The sequence below is a fragment of the Orbicella franksi genome, chromosome 3, assembly GCF_964199315.1.
Source record: "Orbicella franksi chromosome 3, jaOrbFran1.1, whole genome shotgun sequence".
NCBI lineage: Eukaryota > Metazoa > Cnidaria > Anthozoa > Scleractinia > Merulinidae > Orbicella > Orbicella franksi.
Genome location: NC_138147.1, coordinates 15,973,269 through 15,995,503, shown reverse-complemented (window position 1 = coordinate 15,995,503; position 22,235 = coordinate 15,973,269). Strand labels below are relative to the sequence as shown.

At 44.3% G+C, this 22,235-nt stretch overlaps 3 protein-coding genes and 2 pseudogenes across 3 annotated transcripts; all 5 read right to left on the bottom strand.

Annotated features, from left to right (window-relative positions):
* Nucleotides 1–788: 788 nt before the first annotated feature.
* Nucleotides 789–2,780, bottom strand: LOC145480429 (uncharacterized; annotated as a pseudogene).
* A 238-nt stretch (nucleotides 2,781–3,018) lies between these two features.
* On the bottom strand, nucleotides 3,019–4,323 carry LOC145480427 (uncharacterized). Its single transcript, XM_081458699.1, has one exon. The coding sequence runs from the start codon at nucleotides 4,321–4,323 to the stop codon at nucleotides 3,019–3,021; it is 1,305 nt and encodes a 434-aa protein (XP_081314825.1).
* A 3,589-nt stretch (nucleotides 4,324–7,912) lies between these two features.
* On the bottom strand, nucleotides 7,913–9,904 carry LOC145480426 (uncharacterized). Its single transcript, XM_081458698.1, has one exon. The coding sequence runs from the start codon at nucleotides 9,902–9,904 to the stop codon at nucleotides 7,913–7,915; it is 1,992 nt and encodes a 663-aa protein (XP_081314824.1).
* Nucleotides 9,905–12,733: 2,829 nt separating this feature from the next.
* Nucleotides 12,734–20,393, bottom strand: LOC145480424 (uncharacterized; annotated as a pseudogene).
* LOC145483076 (uncharacterized) lies at nucleotides 17,755–19,138 on the bottom strand. The gene has a single exon (XM_081461690.1). The coding sequence runs from the start codon at nucleotides 19,041–19,043 to the stop codon at nucleotides 17,760–17,762; it is 1,284 nt and encodes a 427-aa protein (XP_081317816.1). The 5' UTR covers nucleotides 19,044–19,138; the 3' UTR covers nucleotides 17,755–17,759.
* Nucleotides 20,394–22,235: the final 1,842 nt, after the last annotated feature.

Below are 22,235 nucleotides of genomic sequence, written 5' to 3'. Positions count from 1 at the left end.
GCTGGATCGGACAAGAGTATTGGTAGCGGGCGATATTCATAGGCAACGTAGCCAAGACGTTTGGGGGAAGTCGCTGCGCAGACTTAACCGCACCACACAGGAGTGACCCAAGTTTATTAGAATAAGAAATAGCAAACCAACCTCTTCTCCAAAGGGAGGGAGGGAGGGAAAATTTTTAACAATAGTATAGCAAGTGCTAACTGCGCTGTACAACAGAACACCAAAGTGAACTGTGAACAGTTTGTTTGAGCTTTTATAGCTAGACGCTTGTCTGCTGGGAAGGCCAGTAGAAAGAGCTGTACTACCGGACAGCTTAGCATTACACGTGTATACTCTTAGCCATGAATAGTGCTTTAATATTTTTGGCCAATGCTATCGATCGTTATAATATGCTAGAGGTAACAAGCCATAATGTTTGAGCTAGAATACAATGTATCTCAGAGTCTGCTTGGCCTTGGGAGCTAGCCTACACAATAGCTTAATTGAAAACAACGCCGCCATGAAAGGCTTACTGATTATGAACGTCACGTTCCATTATCTATATTTACTGACGTGACAGTAAAATTGCATTTAATGTAACTGTTCCTTTCAAAATAATCTAATTGTGACTTGTTGTTTGGTTATCACACAAATTACTAATTAAAACAAACAATGCCCCAAGTTAGCGTTAATGGGGGAGCACTGCCTTGCGTTAGGTAAGCCTGTGTGACTTCCGGAGATTGCGTGAAACAAGAACCTCACTTATCTCCCCAGCACTACGAGCTCACTGCAAGACAGCACGTGCTGGATCGGACAAGAGTATTGGTAGCGGGCAATATTCATAGGCAATGTAGCCAAGACGCTTAGGGGAAGTCGCTGCACAGGCTTAACCGCCACCAATGCATGCAAGGCAATGCATCCCCCCAAGCAAATACGAAAAACAAGAGTTAGATCGGTGAGAAATCCCCCGAAACATTAGCCATCCTGGGGGCGACCGACTCTAATGTAGATTGACGAGTTCTAATATAAAGCTGGTAGCAATCTGAGGACCAGCGACCTAGAAGTTTAGTAAGCCAGTCCGGCAAGCCAGCGGCGGCTGTGACTGACACCGCACCTATGCGAAAGCTATGGCCTTAAAGACACTTATAAGGGAGGCCGGCAACTCTAGAACTGTCCTTAAGGAGGTTCGACACCACACCCCGGGTAAGATAGCGACCTGACTGGAAGTAAAACAATGGCCCCTGTTTTGGCCTAGCTAGAAGAAAGTACTTTTGCATGGCCGTAACCGCGCAAAGGGCTGACGAGGTACCGGCTATGGTGAGGAACTGCCCTTGCCTAGATATGTCAGCTTTTGACAACTTGAGATGTACCGTCATACGCTGTGGGCTTGCCAGGTTGGGATGAAAGGCTATGCAATCAGTACAAAGATCAAAGTGTTGGTTAAATTGATGAACCCCTGCGTATGTAAACTCGCTGCAATGGAGAAAGGCGAAAAACACCAAATTAAAAGCGGCCCATATCATAGAAAAATCTCACGGACTAAGCCATGACCGCAAGACGGGACAAATAGCTAAAAGCATCCGAGGAGTTACTGGTTGGCGACGGATGCGCTGGTCTCCCTGGTAGCGAAGAATGCCACGCAGGACTTTCTGGAGAAGGAGCTTACCCTTAAGGGGGTCGTTAAACCCTGCCGTAATGTGAAGATTATGAACGGCCGCTAGGTAGAGTTTAATAGTGCTATGACGCACTGTTCTAGCTAGATAGGATGCAAAATAAACCAGTGTCCCTTCGGAGGCAGGTAATATGTCCCCGTCTGGGCCTAGGAGGCGATTCATCAGGCAAAATTCTAGGAAGCGCTTTTCCCCACAGCTGTAAGCTCGATTTGTGTTCTAGGCAAGACCCCAGGTGGCATACGTCAGGACTTCCTCCCTCAAAGGGTCATTAGTGAAGGCGGGATGATACAAGGACTCTGGTCGGCATCGGGAGCGAGGGCCTGGAAGCGCTGCATCTGAAAGCAGGAGAGTGCATCAGCAATCTCATTTGAAACCCCAGGGACATGGCGAGCCCGGACTACAAAGTTGTGCTGCATAGAAAGGAGCACGAGCCGCCTGACCAAGTCCATGATGCGTGGTACTTTGGAATGCCACGAATTTATAATAGACACGACCGATATATTGTCACACCAGGATTGAAGGCGTTTCCCGGCAAGAGAGGGGTGCCACATGGCGCAAGCGACAACGATGGGAAAGAGTTCTTGCCATTCAATACTTATTCCCCGTTTTTGGTTCAAAAGCATGTGGGGAGGCCAGCGACCCTGAAACCACCTTCCCTGGAAATAGCCACCGAAGCCTATAGAGCCCGCGGCATCGGTGTAGAGCTCTAGATTCTGAGCTGGGGTATGGGAAGACTCTAGAAAAAAGGAACGCCCGTTCCAGGTTAAGAGAAAAACTTTCCACATTTCCAGATCCTTAAAGAACTCCTTATTAAGCCGTATGTGGTGAAAGCGGCTTGGGACCCCCCTGGTCAAATTAATTGCCCGCTGAAGGAAGGTTCTCCCGGGCACCACCACCTTGCATGCAAACTGAAGAGTCCCAATGAGGGATTGTAACTCGACCAGGCGTACTGAGTGACGTATTTTGAAAGAATTCAACAGTTCATTAATCCTGGAGAGTTTATCCTGTGGTAAGCGGGCCTCCATGCGGATGCTGTCTAAAACAATTCCCACGAACTCAATCTCCTGAGAGGGGCCTATTGTCTTGGATGCTACGACAGGGGCCTTGAGGGACATGAACACCTGTAGCAGAGTGCTAAAGCTAGATAAACATGCCAATTTGGACCGTTTGGCATTGAAGAAGTCGTCCAGGATGTGAATAACATGCTGGAGGCCATAGTTACTTTTAAGGATCCATTCAAGCCCGTCCGACAGCTGATTGAAAAGGAACGGGGCGCTTCGAAGCCCAACGGGTAAGTACATGTCTACATAGTATTGGGATTGCCAGTGGATACCCAGCAAGCTCCAGTCCTCCAGATGAATTGGTATCAGGCGGAAGGCTGATTTAAGATCAGTCTTGCCATGTAGGCTCCCCTTCCCAGGGACTGGAGAATATGGATGGCATCGTCAACCCGGACATAACTAAGGGAATAGGGGTCCTTTGGAATGTAATCGTTAATGCTATCGCCCTGGGGGTAGGAGAGGTGGTAGATAGTGCGCCAGTCAGTTGAATGTTTTTTGGGAACCACGCCCATCGGGTGACACTGAAACTTGGGCAGGGGCGGGGAGTGGTGGGGACCCGCTACACTCCCAAGAGCTACTTCCTTTTGCAGATTCAAGGAAACTACATCCGGGTTCTGTACTGCCAAAATAAGGTTAGGGGAGACCCGGTCTGAATGCGGCCCGGAGTAACCAATGCGAGCGCCCTCCTTAAGCGTACTTAGCAAATTAAAAACGAAATTACGATCAGGATGATTAGTTAACTCTAATTCTAAGCGAGAAATGACAATAGGGGAGGATACTAGTGGCTTCTGCTGGCTCCGTTGCTGCTCTACTTTACTTGCTACGCTCGCTGGGCTTCGTGGTCTTGCTAGTGGGGCTGGACTGTTGCCTGGTGCAGTCTGGGGCAATGTGGTCACTGGAGTAGCAGCCGCAACACACGTGCGGGTAGCTGGAGTTGCGGTGCTGGCAACCGGAGGACTTGTTGAAGTCGAAGCACACAGTTTGGGAATGACGCGGTTTTCCCTGAGTATCTTGTCCTCCAAGCTTTTATCTACTGGCCTCGAGAGACCCAGAGGAGAAGCCATGCCAGGAGTGAATGGGCTTGGAGTTGTTGTGGGTGGTGTACGGAACGCGGAGAATGCAGAGTGTACCGATTGTGTCACGATCGCTTCGATCGCTGAACACTGGACGGGACTGAAGCCGGTGTCCTGTTGGGAACTTGGTAGAATTGGGATGTCCAGCTCGGGATCGGACTCCAACATCTCCTCGATCGAGGACAAGGAGGCTGTGTCCGACAGGGCGCTGTCTTCCTGCTTGTGCTCGAGTCTTGATGGCACATTTCGCCTGCGTAGAAGGTTTACAGCTTCGGCAGATGGTTGCGACTCGATGGCGGTCCTTTTCACTGAGCGCCCACGCCGAGCTTTGGGCTGAGACAGACATTTTTGTGGCTTTCGCCGTGGTGCAGCCGCGTTACCCTGCGTAGCCCGCTTGAGACGGCTAAGTAGGTGTCCTTTAGAGCCCGTGATTGGAAGATTGAGGGCTTGTAAATGGAGTTTGAGGACCTCGCTGGAAAGCTTTGAGAGATCCTCTCCCGGGTTTGTGTTCAAAGCACGGTGTAAGCGGTGAGCCATGAGAAACAAATTTTTAACAATAGTATAGCAAGTGCTAACTGTGCTGTACAACAGAACACCAAAGTGAACTCTGAACAGTTTGTTTGAGCTTTTATAGCTAGACGCTTGTCTGCTGGGAAGGCCAGTAGAAAGAGCTGTACTACCGGACAGCTTAGCATTACACGTGTATACTCTTAGCCATGAATAGTGCTTTAATATTTTTGGCCAATGCTATCGATCGTTATAATATGCTAGAGGTAACTGTTACGCCACAAAATGTAATAACTGACACAAAATGTAATAGTAACGCAAAGTGTAATAACCTTTGCCACAAAATGTAATAGTAACGCAAAATGTAATAACTTTCAACGCAAAATGTAATAATGTCGGTAACGCAAAATGTAATACATAGAAGTAATGCAAAATGTAATAGCACAAAATGTAATAATGTTTTGGTTGGTATATGTTTGTTCGAAATATAAGGAATTACATGTGGGTAAGGAACAGAACATCTGTCTTTTTTTAAAACTGGCGGACGCCACGAGTTTTTCCAAAAGGCTACTTTGATTTTTCCAGGGGAAAAATGGTGAATAGGTGAACTCTCGTGAAATTCCTATAGAAAAGTATTTTTTCATACAAAAAAGCCCTCCAAATAACACATGCCTTTCTTTATTTTGAAATTAAGGTACAAAAACTATGATTTGTAATGGTATATATGCTAACTTTATATAGCAACAATGAAATATCATTCAATTCTTTATCCGTTATATTGTCACACTAATTAACGTACTAACAAACAAGCGACTTTGTCCAATTTAACGTCTTGCAATGTCACGCTAGAAGCGAGTCAGCTCCATTTTTTAAAATAAAAATTGGTAAAAGAATTATGCATATATATTTTAAATTGATGAAAATCTTATTTCGAACGAAATCTAACTGCAACTCTGAGGAAGGAAAAATGAAACTTGAAAATGTAAACTGAAACTTAAACTTTAAACTATTTCAGGGCTCTTTTAATTGCGGGTTCTCCAGTAGATCTTGGAGACACCGTACCACCCATAGCTGTAAGCTACTAAGCGAACTCAGGTGTTTGTCCAGTTCTTAGCATTAATTATGTGTTTTAGAGTGATTACTGCTCCACTGTTCTTTCCCTTTATGTTTATTATTTTTTGTATGCTTAGCTGGTGTATGTCGGCAACATCTGCTAGCTCTGGAAGGTAAATTTGTGGAAGAGGTACGTTGTGGACGATCCATTTGAAAAACCTTGAAACAGCTCTCAGGGTCTGCTGCATCTGTGGATATCTCCCCACTGTTGTTTCTATAATGTTCTCCAAAGCATCTGGATTAAGGAAAGTTTGTCATACATGGATGGAAAGTTGCGTTTCCTGCCACATGAAACAATTAACGTTAACAAAATGGCAATGTTGCTCTAACATTGTCTTAAGCAGATATATTTTAGATATATTTATATCCCTTACCCTACATTGATAAAATGGCATATTCTTTTATATTCTTGCACAAGCCATCCCTTACTTCCAATTATTTTCCGAGTTATCATTTATGTATAAAATCAGGTTCTTTAAGATCTTAGTGTACAGCTTAATTTAAAGATGTGCATGGGAATTCAATCATTTTAATTTGGAGAATGTCCCCTCTACTTTAGTGCTCTCCAAAAGTCACGAGATGTCTTCGTTTGTATTTTAATCACACAGTCACCATTTAATCACATCAAGTACAATTCTCGAACTGTCCGTAATTCTACTCGATCCTATTCTTGTATTAGCTATCTTAGTTTGGTCACACAGGAATTTCCGGTAATTGTTAATTCTTATCTACTAGCTCAGTTTACATCAATGTGAAATCGCCATGCCCTATTTGTCACGCAACATGCTAACAAGACGTTTCCGACACACACTCCCCTCATATGGTTCGCTATCGAAGCATATGTCATAATTCTGTTTCAATCACGTGATTTGAGTCTTGAACTATTAAATCACATATGAGCGGTAACAAAACGATAATCAGTCCTCGATCAACGTCACTTCCTATTGACGATTTCAAAATTCACAGTTCAGGCTGTGTACTGATTCCCTCAAAGAAAACAATGATATATTCTACTGCTAATGGATCAGTTTTCACGAACTGATTTACCGTTCGTATTTCACATTGTTCAACATCCGCAACTTGTTTGATTTCTGTTCATAGTTCACATTGCTCAGCATCCGCAAGTTGTTTCATTCGTACCCTTGCTGCTGATGCTGCTCTCTTTTAGGACGGAAATCCTGAGCCTGTGGGTTTAAGCGCGGGTCTGCCACTGGAGTGTTGAGATCACACTCGAGTTCCAATGGGTACAAATGTTGTACTGGTCGTTCCAGCATGCTTTTCGCGGTTTTGAGTTGAACCGCGCGTATGACGCCGTCGCTGCCCGGGTACACTTCATTCACTATGGCCAGCGGCCATGTTCCACGATTCTTGCTGTCGGTTTTCACTATGACGACGTCTCCTTTCCTAGGTTGGAACTTGGTCACTGCGTGCGTCAGGTTGTGTCTTTCTCTTAGTGCTGTAAGGTATTCTCTCTGCCAGCGACTCCACATCTTGTCCTTGCAGGTTCGCAGATACTTAGCACGCCTCCGGATGTCTCGATCTGTTATCCTCCAGGTCTCCTCTTCTGGTAACTGGTTTGTTCGCTGGTACAAGAAGGTTGCGGGCGTTAAGATTGGTAACTCGACGTCGTCTTCCACATAGCTTAATGGGCGGCGATTAATCTGCGTTTCAACATCGAGTAGCACTTCACTGAGCTCAGACCAGGTTAGAGTGGCTCCACCAATAGCTTTGAACATGGAAGATTTCACGACTCCAATTAATCTCTCAAACTGACCCCCCCACCAAGGGGCACGGCTCAAGTTGAATTTCCATGAGATCTCGTGTTGTTCTAGAAGACCCTGGAGACACTTATCCTTTCGTAACTCCCGTAGCCATTTCTCAGCTTTGATGAAGGTACCGCCATTATCTGAGTAGATGACCCGTGGTCGTCCACGACGAGCGATGAAACGCTTGAGACATGGGATAAAGTTGTCCGTCTCCAGGCTGGCCATTAACTCTAAGTGTATAGCCCTTGAAAGGCTGCAAGTGAAGATAGCCAGGTAGGCGTTTCCTTGACTTTTCTTTCCCTGTTTGTACTTCACTGGCCCAGCGAAATCTGTACCGATGACTTCAAATGCAGCGTCAACTGTGGTCCGATCTTCCGGTAACTGACCAGGTATTGGGTTTCTTGCTGGAGTTGCATTGAATCTCTTGCAACCATAGCACTTACTTCGGACCGATTTGACCAAGCTACGAAGCTTCGGTACCCAGTATCTCTCTCTCACTGCTGCCATTGTCAGAGCGACTCCCACATGCAGCGTCGCGCAATGAACTTGTTGGACCAGTTTTCCTGTAAAACTTGCACTGTTCGGTAGGTATATCGGAGTTTGCCCTTGTATCCGGCCGTGGCAGGTCATTACTCCCTCTTCATTGGGTTTCAGGTTGAGTTGCCCGCTAATTTGAGGGTAGTCCGTGGTTTCTCTGTCTCGCCGTTGGACTCGCTTAATCCACCAACCACGTACGTCTTCTATTCTGTGAGTAGGGGCCCAAGTTTCTTCTCTTTACGCTTGCAGTTATGGATGAATCTCTTGATCCATGTGCCGACTCTTAAAGTTCGGCGCAAGCTGTTGCGTTCGAGGAGTTCGTCGAACTCGTCTGGCTCTGGTTTGGTTTGCGCTAGGTGGAGCACTTCCCTAATGACTTTGGCTTCCATTTCTGATGCTGGTGACGATCGAGTGACTGGGTTGATTGGCCACTTGGACTTGTCCTGGAGCCACGCCGGTCCCTGTTGCCAAAGTGCTGATTGAACTGGAGCACCTCTGCTCGCTAGGTCTGCAGGGTTTTCATCCGTAGGAACGTACCTCCACTCGATCTCCTTGTGTAATTGTATCTTGGCAACTCGATGCGCGACAAACTGTTTGTACTGGCCATTTCCCTTGATCCAATGAAGTGCGACGGTGCTGTCTAACGATCCAAACACCTTTGGGGAGGGCACGTTATCTAGGGCGTTCCGCACGTTTATCAATAGATTGGTAGCCATGTGCGCTGCAATCAATTCTAGGCGTGGAATAGTCAGTCCCTGTTTAGCAAGTCGACTCTTGGCGACCACTAATCGTTGAGTGTTGCCTGATGGTTGGCGTACAACTGCATAGACTGCCGCTCCTACTCCTCGTTCTGATGCGTCCCCGAAAGAGTGTAGTTCCACTTCTTGTACTGCTTCTTGATATCGTGCTATTGATCGCGGTACTTGCTGTTCACGAGGTAATTGCTCCTCCCATTTTTTGCAGCGCCGTAGGAGTTCTCCGTTGATCTTCGCATCCCATTGTACTTTGGTTTCACACAACTCACGATAAATCTGCTTTGCAGTGAGCGTCAATGGTGCAATCAGGCCTAAGGGATCATAAATCTTAGCCATCTTTCCCAGGATTCCTCGCTTGGTTGGCTGGGTTTCTTCTTTGGGTATCACTACCGCTAAGGTGTCATGCTGTTTGTCCCACTTGAGTCCCAACATCTTAGATTCACTTGGTTTAACATTTAGTTGTTGTTTGGCAAATGACTGCTCTTCAGGGGGGACGATCAGGTTTGGATCTTCCTCTAGCTGTTTGACGTTGGAATGCCACTTGTGGAGTTGGAACGTTGCGTCGCTGAATATCTGAACGGCTTTCTCTTTACGCTGCTGGGCCTGGCTTGTATTTCGTCCACCGGTGAGTAGATCATCGACATACAAGCTGCGTCGAAGCTCTGCCACTATCTCTGGTTCTCGTTCTTCCCAAGCATCTAAATGAACTTCGATTACGCCACTGAGTAGAAAGGGCGATGGGGCTAGACCGAACAGCGCACGAGTGAAACGTAGTATCTCTAACTTCCCGTGTTCACTTTTCCTCCAATGGAATCTTAATGCATCACGTTCACACTCTTGGATTCGTATTTGCAAGAAGGCTTTCTGGATGTCTGCAGTTACAGCTATGGGGTATGCTCTCTGTCTCACTAGTATGTCCCAAAGCTTGTTTTGCAATGGAGGGCCAGGATAAAGGCACTCGTTCAGCGACGGTGACTCAGGCGTTGCTCTTGCAGAAGCATCATAGACTATGCGCATCTTGGTCGTTTCAGCCGTTTCTCTAACCACTGCTTTGTGTGGGATGTAGAATTCTTTCCCCACGATTTCTTCTGGTGCAACTTCAACTACTTTGTTCTGGAGTTGTTCTCGTATAATGGCATCGTACTCATCGGTGAGGTTAATGTGCTGCAGTTTTCTGGTCAGACTTGACAGGTGTCGTATACTTCCTTGTTCGTTTGTTGATAGGTCTGGATGATTACCTCGCCATGGTAGTCCGGTTTCATACCATCCTTCCGGTGAGCGTTGTAGTTTTTCCTTAAATTCTGCATGCACTATGCTCTGGTCATGTTCTGGTGTGTCTGCAAGCCCTAGTATGTCAAGCCTGCACAGGTCCTCGTAGTCGCTCTGTGATGTTTGCGTCAGCAGCATCGTGTTGTGGTCAAATTCTGATCCAGGACTCATGATAAACCATCCCAGTTTAGTTTTCTCCGCCACCAGTTCCCCATCCTGTCCAATTTGAGGCTTTGTCTCAGTTTTTACGCGCGCATATTCCCCGCTTCCTAGTACAACATGTATGGGAAGTTGGTCCTTCTTGTCACGGTCTGTGATTTTGACTCCGTGCAAATGCGGGTACTTGTTTATCAATTGTCTGTAGTTTGGGTTGTCAATCGACAATAGCTCTGCTTTGTTCACTCTCGTCAGTTTTACAGACATCTGATAACTCCTGTCTAAGGATTCTACGACGGTGTCGTACACTTCTAGTTTGGTTACTTTTGATTAGCATATGCGCACGTTTTGTTTTCGTTTCACTTGGCTTTTTCTTTAGGAGATCCAACAGCTTCGCAGATGCATATGAGCTCCCCGCGCCGGTATCTATCAACGCGCGACAGGTAATACCATCGACCTTTACTGTTAAGACTGGCATGATTCCTTCATTGTTCTCACTGGCTGTCATCAACGTCTGCTTCCCGCTGTCTGTTTGTTCACGATCACATATCGAAGAGTGATGGCGTTTGTGACAATGTAAACATGTTTTCTTGCTGAAACACTCTGCGGCGCGGTGATTCGGTGTTGCACAATTAAAACATAACTTCTTTTTCGCAAGAAACTGCTTTCGTTCGTCCACGGTTGAGATCTTCTGGCATTCCGACGATCTGTGCGTCACATCACTACAATAAACGCATTTGTTTGGCTTACCATCGCCACCACGTGCTTGGAAGAGCTTATTTGAGTGGTCACGTTTGGAATTAAGTTGCTCCGATGTTTCTCGTTCTTCAACCAGGTTTCTTTTTGTCCAAAGTCTTACTGCCTCTGACAACTGAACGAAATTCCATTTCTCCCATTCCGGATCCATTCATACTAGGTCTCCCCGAATTGCTGGCAGTTTATCCAGTGTCATTGGTATGTTTCCATTAACTTCACTGAGTTTATTCATTGTTTCCAGCGCTTGGACACAGTACGTGAATGTTTCGCTAAACTCGCTTATCCTCCTAGGGTTGGCGCTTGTGATGACAGGGAGAGCCATTATTTCTTTGACGTACGCCTTTGTTACTTCGGATTCCTTCCCATAATTGCTTAGTAATATCAACTTGGCTCTATTATAACCCTCAGCTGTAAATGGCAAGGCTTCCACAGCGGCTTTAACCTTTGGACCCAGTAGCCCACATAAATAGGTAAATTTATTGATAGGTGCTATTTCGGCCTTGTCGATCGTCTCCGTGAACTGACCCCAGAACCTCGGCCAATCCAAGGAAGAGCCTTCGAACCTTTTAATCTCGATCTTTGGTAGCTTCGCTTGTGTTTGTTTAGGTGACCCGCCTCCCTCGTGGCTCTCTTTCGTAGTGAGATTGGTCTGAAGTTTCATCTTTTCTTCATGCAGCTTCATCTCGAATTTGAGTTGATGTTCACGCGCGGTCGTCTCTTGGCGTCTTCTGTCTTCGAGCCATTTGCGAAGCTTCTCAACCTCTTCGTCAGCTTTCAGCAACTGAAGGTCAATCGCGGCATTCCACGTGCCTATGTCACCAAGATCTTCCTTTGCTTCTATCTTTAAGGCTTCCAACACACGCTTTAACTCGTCCGCTTCAGATATTGTAGACCTTAATGCTCCCGTATGTCTCTCGATAGCATCTACAGATCCCGAATCTAGCACTTGTTCCGTTCTCTTAGCATGGATTTCTAGTTGCGTAAGTTTCGTTTGCAGTTTTCCCTTTGCATTCTCCATCTCCGTCGGAAGCGTAGGTTTAAATAGAATTTAGGACTAAATTATACTCACAACCATGTAGATAGCGGTCCCGTCGGAGGTGCCACGTTTGGAGAATGTCCCCTCTACCTTAGTGCTCTCCAAACGTCACAAGATGTCTTCGTTTGTATTTTAATCACACAGTCACCATTTAATCACATCAAGTACAATTCTCGAACTGTCCGTAATTCTACTCGATCCTATTCTTGTATTAGCTATCTTAGTTTGGTCACACAAGAATTTCCGGTGATTGTTAATTCTTATCTACTAGCTCAGTTTACATCAATGTGAAATCGCCATGCCCTATTTGTCACGCAACATGCTAACAAGACGTTTCCGACATTAAGTGGGAAGATTTTGCTATCAATTGTGCCTTGATATTGAAACTCTTGCCTAGGGCAAGTCTCTGATGGGTGCCTATTACGATCTTAATAAATAAAAAATAATAATTAAAAAATAAATAAATGAATATTTCCAACAAACATATACCAACCAAAACATTATTACATTTTGTGCTATTACATTTTGCGTCAAAAGTTGTTACATTTTCCGTTACCGACGTTATTACATTTTGCGTCGAAAGTTATTACATTTTGCGTAACTATTACATTTTGTGTCAGTTATTACATATTGTGGCGTAACAGTAACAAAGCCATAATGTTTGAGCTAGAATACAATGTATCTCAGAGTCTGCTTGGCCTTGGGAGCTTGCCTACACAATAGCTTAATTGAAAACAACGCCGCCATGAAAGGCTTACTGATTACGAGGGTCACGTTCCATTAACTATATTTACTGACGTGACAGTAACATTGCATTTAGCAGTGATATTGGACGCCAGTTGGAAAGTTCGGACAGATCCCCATCAGCTTTTGGTATTAACGTTATTATTCCCCTCCTTTGAGAAATAGATAAAGACCCACCTTGAAAAGCTGCATTATAAGAATTTAGCAGATCTTGCCAAATGAGATCATTAAAAGACTCGTAAAATTCTTTAGTGAATCCATCCTCACCTTCATACCAATTGACTAAAAATGTTTAGCAGTCCCAATGTTCATGTAGAAGTTGGTGCATTTTTGGGATTATGAGGACAATCCTTGTGAGTTTTTCGACTGTGGGTGGTACTCCCACACCATTTACACTTCTTGCCTCCAAGAGTCGCAGTGGCTGTTTCTGGTGGGTCAACTACATGATCTCCAGGTACTGTGATGTCACACTCCGATCCAGCCTGAACAGGATTTTCTGCCACCAAAATAGATTTGCTTCATCATCTTCTCCATAGTTATGTCTTATCTGACAACTCTTTACATACTTCTTCCTATTCCCAGACAAACAACAACAACAACAGATCAACATCAGATAATATGAAACAATGGTAAAACCATTGGCAACCATAATCTCTCTTCCCTTCAGCTCAAAAGTAATCAGAAAAGTGTATTATAGTGCACTAAAAATATTTGACAGAACTTGGCCACAATATTTTCCTTGTTCTCAGATTCAATTTATGTTTGGCCCAATGATAGCAGATTATATTTATAATTCAATCTATACATTACTATGAAAAGTTCCTACTGTTGTCATAGCATCATATTTTTCCCATAAGCCAGTTCCATTGACCATGAAAAGGGTCAATTCCATGCCAATCATTGTACCATAATGAAATTCCAAGATAACAATGTTCCATAAGGTTATAAACCACCAGAGAAAGTCTATTCCAGTAAGACAATCACTTTGTGGATTTATGTCCATCTGGGACTTCTGCCTTCAATAGCTACCCAAACATACTCAAAAATGGCCTGGATAAGCTTTAGATCTCTCCCAAAAACCCTCTCCTGTATGCATTTGGTTATTTAACCATGAACACACTTTCTATATGTAACATGATCATCAAAATAATAAGTATTCACCTTAATTCTTGCTCCTCCGATCGGTTGATTTTTCTCTGAACCCTTTTCCTCTTTCCAGCATCTGTTTTATAGCGCTCCAAACATCTCATTCACTCTTGATTGTCATTTAAGCACTTGTGAAAAAAAGAATTAATGCAAAACAAATTAAAAATAACCTTCAAATGTCCCCAGAGTTTCTTTCTTCAGTGACCACATTTATGATCAGTTGCCAGGGAAATTTTTCACTTATCAACTCTTCAAAACATGTAACTTTCTGGTTAGAGAATCAAGGTGATAAAAGCTATAAACATACCATTTTCTGTATTCCACTGAGTATCGGGAGTCCCATTCTGGAATATAAGTCAACAATCCAGTGGTACTGTGGCCCCTTCACTTTGAAGCACCATGTCATGTTTGCTTGAAGAAGGCCCAAATTGGTGGATGCTTGATAATGTTTCTGATGGAGGTTTGTATCCTTGGCCCTAAATTTTGTCAATACACTAAAAGTGGCCTCTGGCAAATTTGAATGCCCCTTCCCCATATCAGGGTCAATTACCTTGTGTACTTTTTTTGCCCTTTCAGCGCACTCTATCTCATAAGGCAGTGCATGAAATTCACATGTCAGAGGGTGAGCAGAGCGATAAAGCTGACCTTGGCATTTCATCTCTGGGTAAAACCCATTTCCATCCACAATACACTCCTTACAGGTACATTTTACTAATGGTGAAAAGAACAAGATCCCCCCCTCCCACGCATGAATGTCCCTGCTGTGGTATTGTTTGTCGTTCGGTAACACATTCAAAAACTGAATTTATTAAGTTGCTGCAAGTAATAAATACATGCTATCTGGATACGTGCGTGACAATGTTGTATAGTGCAATTAAGGTGCAAGTGCATATGATTAAAACATACAAAGGTGCAAGCGAATGTGCATAGTGTAACACCTTTCCCCTTTTGGAAGATAAAATCAATAATAGAATGTCCATTATATAGTGGACCTAAACATAATTTCTCTGAACTGTTCATGAGTAAACAAAGTCCTTACATCTCCGCAAGAAAGTCATTAAACTAAAGTGTTCATGTAAACAAAGTCTTTACATCTCCGCAAGAAAGTCATTAAAGTGTTCATTCCATAAGGAAGTCGTTGAATCGTGAGGGAAGTCTACGTTCTCTTGTTGAACGGCGAGGTGGCGGTGTAGGCTCTTGGTCCAACGGCTGATATCTTTGCAGCCGTCACTGGTCAGCCCTCCTCCACTGCCAAGCAAGAATGCGAAGTGTTCCGTTTGGAAATAGCTGAGATGGATCTTGAACCAAACCGAGTTACACCCGACACACTCAAACGAATAAGACGAGAAACCGCCAAAGACCCAGTTCTAGCAGCCCTACACACGGTGGTATTGAATGGGTGGCCTTCAGAAAGAAAGGAAACCCCAGAGCACCTGAGACTGTACTGGAATTTCAGAGATGAAATTTCAGTTTATGATGGTGTCCTCTACAGGTCCCATCAAGTTATTGTTCCAGCCACTCTATGAGACGAGATGTTACAGAAAATACACAAAGCACACCAGGGAGCTGACAGCAGTATAAGACGGGCACGCGAGTCCCTGTTCTGGCCAGGAATGCAAGCAGCAATCAGAGAGCAATGTTTATCATGTGGACTTTGTGCCCAATACCTAACTGAGCGACCGCAAGAACCAATGAAATCCCATGAGATACCCACTAGACTGTGGTCCAAAATAAGTGCCGACCTTTTTCAGCTGGATGGAAGCAACTACCTCGTTATGGTCGACCATTACAGCGACTTCTTTGAACTAGACCCCCTCAGCGGGAACACATCAGCCAACAGTTATTCGAGCCATGAAAAGACAATTTGCTCGACATGGAATTCCAGACGAGTGCATAACCGATAACGGCCCACAGTTTGAAAGCCATGAATATTCACGTTTTGCTCGAGAATACGGTTTCATCATACGCAAATCATCGCCATACCACAGCCGAGGGAACGGAAAGGCGGAGTCCACAGTCAAAATTGCAAAGAACATTCTGAAAAAGTCTTGCCATGAGGACCCCTATCTGGCCCTCCTAGCATACTGAAACACACCCCAGCAGGGATACAATTACTCGCCAGCACAACGCCTAATGTCTAGAAGACTGCAGGACATTCCCACAGCTCCGCGTCAACTTGTTCCACAGACAGTGTCCCCAAGTCTAGTACAAGAAAAAATTGCGGAAAGAAGACGGAGATCTAAGGCTCAGTACGACAAGCGGGTGCCGGCGCCGCTAACCGAGTTCTAAAAGGAGAAAAAGTGTATGTGAAACCTAGGCCTATGAACAAACACCAACCCTGGATCTATGGGGAGGTAATTGGAAGACCTGCACCAAGGTCCTGCCTCGTGAGCACAGCAATGGGACCAGTCCGGCAAAACCACGCACAAATCAGGGAGGCAAAGGCAGAACCTGCAGTGGGCAACTATGATGAAAAATTGGACCGATTGGAAACTGCATCCCTACCATCTGAAAGTGGACAAACAGAGGAAACGGATCAGCCGTTGGACCAAGAGCCTACACCGCCACCTCGCCGTTCAACAAGAGAACGTAGACTTCCCTCACGATTCAACGACTTCCTTATGGAATGAACACTTTAATGACTTTCTTGCGGAGATGTAAAGACTTTGTTTACATGAACACTTTAGTTTTGAGTGTGTCGGGTGTAACTCGGTTTGGTTCAAGATCCATCTCAGCTATTTCCAAACGGAACACTTTGCATTCTTGCTTGGCAGTGGAGGAGGGCTGACCAGTGACGGCTGCACGAGACAAGGTGTCCGCAACGTAGAGTTCCTTTCCTTTCTTGTATCGGACAGTGAACTGATATCTTTGCAACTTCAGCATCATTCTTTGCAGTCTGCGAGGAGCTTTGTTGAGAGGCTTCTTGAATATTGTCTCAAGCGGCTGGTGATCTGTATGTACCGTTATGTCGTGCTTTCCGTATAGGTTCTGGTGCCACTTATCCATGCAAGAGACGATTGCAAGGCACTCTTTCTCAATTTGGGTGTAGTTCTTCTCTGTGCTGTTGAGGGTATGTGATGTAAAGCAAACAGGTTGATCATTTTGTAGCAATACGCCACCGATGGCATCTTCAGATGCATCCACTTGTAGCGTCACGGGAAGGGTTGCGTCGTAGTAGCGTAATGTAGTTGCTGAAGCAATGAGGTTCTTTGCCGAGTTAAATGCATTTTCATGATTGTTTGACCACATGAATGCAGAGTCCTCCTTAGTCAAGTCCCTCAATGGAAGAACTGTTTCTGACAAGTTATGGCAGAACTTGCTTAAGTATTGGCACATGCCAAGAAATCGCTCTACCCCAGATTTGTCAGTGGGCGCTGGCATCTCTGTAATTGCGGCTACTTTAGCTGGATCGGGTTCTACGCCTTTGTCGGTAAGCTTGTGCCCCATAAAGGTGACAGAGGGAGATTTAAACTGTAATTTCTTCACCGAAAGTCGCAGGTCATGGTTGCTGCACTTTTCTAACAGGCTTGTAAGATTTTTATCGTGATCAATGTCAGCTTCCTCTTTTGAATCTCTGCATCCAAAAACACAGATGTCGTCGGCAATGTTTATTACCCCGTGTAAGCCGTCTAAGAATTCATGTTGGCGCCGTTGATACTCCTCCGGTCCCGAGGCGATCCCAAATGGCATGCGAGTGTAGCAGTAGCGACCATTTGGTCCCTGGAACGTTGTTAGTAAAGAAGACTCTTCATCCATCACGATGGTGTGAAAAGCTTCAGATACATCAACAATTGTGAACACTTTGGCCTTAGTCAGTTGTGGAAGCTTCTCTTCAATCGTCGGTATTGTGTACTTGGGTCTTCTGATGGCCTTGTTAATGGTTTGACTTGGATCAATGCATATTCGAAGTTTGCCGTTCGGTTTCTCTTTCACCAGGATGTTTGAGAGCCAGTCTGTAGGCTGTGTGACCGGCCTTATGATGCCTTCATTGCATAGTCTCTTTAACTCGTCATTTACTCTGTCCAACTTTGCCACGGGAACTTGATGCGTTGAGGCGTGCACTGGAGTAACATTAGGATCAAGTTCAATGTGCAAGGGGGTTCCAAGAGGATTTCTGCGGCCTGGCTTAAATACGTTTGAGTAGTGGTGAAGCATGTCTTCCTTTGTCAGTTTTCCTAGTGGTGGAGGTCACTGCATATTGCGCGGAATTTCTTCTTCAACTGCGTTTGCTTCATCAGCATACATCTTCAAATAACCCAGGGCTTGTGCATCTCTTCCGCTGAGAAGTGGTGGTTTCTCATTAGGCACGTTGACCACAAGAAAATCTATGGTGTGAATCTTGCCCCTTCTGTCACAACACAAAGTTACTTGGCCTTCAGGGCGCATAGTTTTGCTTCCATACGTGTTAATTCTGCTTCTGGTCTGCGAAATCTTTACGTCAGGAAACACCTCGCTTAGTAGACTGATGGGTATGGTGTTACACGTGGATGCCGAGTCGATTTGTGCTTTCACTACTTTTGTTTTTTCTCCATGTATAAGATGTAAATGGGCAAAGAATTTCCTTGCAGGTTGTGAGGGTGTCTCGCAATCCATCACAAATGCTTCTTCACCGTTGTCTTCATCGACAAAATTTGATTGCTGCTGTCGTCCTTGTCGCCTTGCTCCACCTCTACAGACACGCACGAAATGACCAGAGATCCCACACTTTCCACATCTTTTGCCAAATGCTGGGCAGTGCTGTTGACGGGGCTGTTGATGGTTGCCGCCACACCAGAAACACTGTGACAATTGCTGTACCGGCTTCAGATTTTGCCGCGGATTTGCAAATGCTGATGTGCTCGTAAAATTCACTTGTTCCTGTTGTGTGTTCCTGGCGGTTTTCATGAGCTGATTCACGAACACAGTCGCTTTGAACGTTTTGGCAACTTCGACAACTTCTCGTAGCGTAACCTTTGTTTGGGCGGTGTTTTTATGTTTATGCCCTTTCCCGATAAGTTTCACTCGAAGAGTATCAGACGTTAAACCAGCGATAAATTGGTCCCTCATAAGCTCGTCAGCGAAGTCTTCATATTCACACTGTGCTGCTTGATTACGCACTCGCGTCTCCCAGGAAGCAATCGATTCGTTTTCATTTTGCAGCAAACGAAGAAACTTTTGCCATTCCCCTGACACTCCAACGCTAGCGCCATAATACTCTCTCAATGCGGTGACGACACAATGAGGCTTCTTTTGGTCGGCTTCATCCAAACCCAAGCTGTATTTATAAACCGTTCTCGCTGCCGGAGATAGAGATGCCCGGAAACATGCCATAGCTTTATCAGGCTTGGTCCATTTCAGTGCGTCAGTTTCTTTCAATGGATCGAACCAATTTTGCATGATGCAGTAATCTGTCAAATCTTCTATGTATGTTTCCAGGTCGTGCTTGTCATCTCCTGTTGTCTTAAACTCGGGAAACGGGGTGTTCGAAGCCATATCGCTGTAGACTGAAGAATAGTTGAGTCGGTAAAGCGCTAGATCCGTTAGATTACTAAAAAAATCCCACCGTTGCCACCATGTTTGTCGTTCGGTAACACATTCAAAAACTGAATTTATTAAGTTGCTGCAAGTAATAAATACATGCTATCTGGATATGTGCGTGACAATGTTGTATAGTGTAATTAAGGTGCAAGTGCATATGATTAAAACATACAAAGGTGCAAGCGAATGTGCATAGTGTAACAGTATTTACCAAGAGTCAACATGGTCTCTTTGTACTTCTCAGGGCTTGTGCCAGCCTGAACTAAAGCACAGTAATGGTTACGCTTAGCATTTTGAATAAATCCAGGACCAATGCAACCACAAGCTGGTTTGTTACTTGAAGCAACAAATTTATGCTTGTTGCCAGCACAACAGCATTTCACTGATTGAGTTGCAGGAAATTCTGATTTGTGCAAGGCAATATATGTTGGAGTAAATGATGACATAGTTTTCAGTTCCTCCAACCTTTTCCCATGTGCCCTTCCCACATGCCCCCCACACAGCATTATTTTTGACTCCTGTTCATTTGAAAATGAGTACCTGAACCCTTTAGCTGATGAAGAATCTGCATCCTGCCAATTTATTGTGACTTTTAGGCCTTCTTCCTTTGCCTTAGCCCAGAGCTTCTGGCTCAGATGGCCTTCAGCTGCCTCGGCTGTGCCTCTCCATAGCTCTTCATCACAAATCCTATCTGCACCTCGCATAGACAGATGGCCATAATAGAGAAGAGCACCTGTCATGTAATTTTTTATGACAAAGGTGCAATTTTGACTGAAGTGTCCCCGTATTAGCCAGCACCCATCACAGCATGTTACAGCTCTGGACCAACTGCCTATTTGTTCCGGAGGGAGCTGTTTCATTTGATGCTTAGCATCATCGCACATCTCATCCACCATGTCTTTTATATGTGGAAGGGCAAGGTCAATCACTTCCAAATAGGGCTTTTCAGAGGTGATACCTAAGCCCAACCCCCTTCCTAGTGTTTTTCTATACCCTGCATAACCATGACCACTTGTAAAAAATGCCAAGGTAAGGGCCAAGGATACTATTTGCCTCCTGGAATCCTGAGCCAGGTAACTACTTCTGTAGTCAATTCCAGTAATCCAACAGGCACTGCACTTGAATGCAAAGACCATAGCCCCTCCAAATCCTTTCTTCTCAAAGGCTGTCAGGACAAGCTTTCCTAACAAATAAGTGGAGAGAGAGGTGGAGAGGTGGCTATTATGGGGAGGTGGGGGGGGGGGATATGACGTGTTCTTTTCAGGTGTACACAATTTTTGGAAAATGGCTTATTTTAGCCTATAAATATACAACACAATCAAAATATATCAATAAAACAAAAACTAAATAGAAACAGAGACCAAATACACACAGTACAGATCAAGCATGGTGATCTTTTCCAATAGAAAGTGTGGTTTGTATTCACCATTTGTCAGTAATTGATTAACAAGCCATGGTCGAAAGGTTACTTTGGCAGTCAGGATGCGTTTTAGTTGGTTGTTGCTATTGTCAAGAGGTGGACATTGTAGAGACGTAAAATAAGAGTGAATGTATGGATTTTCTGCTGCGACCAAAAAAAGTGGCGCTTGCAGAGAGGTTGCCGTAAGTCGAGGTTTGACTGTAACACATTTTGAAAACTGAGAATTGCTGCAAACATTTAGAAAAACTCAGCAGGTCAAAGTTAGCTAGGAAATGTTCAACATCAGAAAACTGACATCTTAGAAGAGGTAAGAAATAGGGTTTTATCATATTTAGACAAGTTTTTTTTTGACACAGAACCAAAACTAAATTAATTTAAATTTCCCTAGTCTTCTACAACTAGAGCTGTCAGGTGCAAGTTTTCTGAATTTTAGCCTCAATGCACAGCAAAGTAATACTCAGAGTGTAAGGAGAAATTAAATTTCATGTGGGTCATAAAATAAAATTTATACACTGTAGACAAGTTAGATACACTTTGTAGACCGTATCGAAAACAAAGGGTTTACTTGTGGCCTTCGCTAATCAGACATCATTACAAGAATAAACTCAAAAAAATAAAACATACCTTTACATTTTCTGTTGTTTGATGAACATTTAAAAACTTGGTTGAAATCTTGAACAAAAGAGACAATGCTCGAAGTCGTGGCCACGAACAAACCTTCTGGAACATCAGTCCTACCACTAAAAATATCAAAAACCAAATGCTTCCATCAGGGGTATCTTTGTCAGTGTGAATAAATAGGCTGGGATGAAAACAACACAATATGGCAAAAGAATGCTAATGTCAGTTCTCACATACATGAGCAGTTGAATAAATAGAAGTTCACAGAGCTTATGAAAATCGCATAAATCAGTAGTTTACAAGCATATTCATAATCAAGATAACACATTGCACACACAAGCAACCAAAAACTCACCATTTCTCCTCCTTTACCTCGTGAATCACATGGGGTTCATAATCAGGGTCTGATGAAGAAGATCCTTGAGGTCTCACATCTGTTTGACAGATTTGGGGCGCTCGGTCAGCTTTTTCAGTCGTGAATCTTTCGTAGATTCCTTCTGATTTCAGTTGACGCTCTACGTCCTTAGCACTTTTCAATGTCTTTCCACCTGGGTTTGAGTAGCAAAAGTAAACCTTAACTCCCAAAGAAGACTCCCTCTCCTCTTGTTTGATCGTCCAGCCAGCTTCCCTCAACTTTTCAAAATCGAGCGCGATTCTCGATTGTGAACCAGAACCCTGAGCCTCGTTAGCTTTCGCCGACTTCTCATTCGTTTGTTTCGGTCGTTTTTTCGGTGGCATCACTCCAATTTGTTCTCTTTTTTTTCGGTTTTAGTCTATGAGATCTAGCACGTTCAATTTCTCGCTTGCTTCAATTTTGCTTAGCTCTAGTCGCGTTCAGCTGTCAACACTAATAGTTGGATGCCGTTGCGGGTGCCGTTGCTATGCTAAGGCGTCATTGTTTGTAATCGCTTTTTATGATTGGTTTGGCGGGAAAAATAGCACCCTGTATAAGGAAAGAGGGGTAAAAAACAGGGCCGTTTTGGACGATATACCGCTGGAAACTGTTATTGTAGGCCTTGACAAGATGGCTGCCATTGAAAACGATCGAAGGAGAGCTTAAAAAAAAAAAGCTTGATTTTGTGTGTCAAAACAGAATGTGCTTCAAA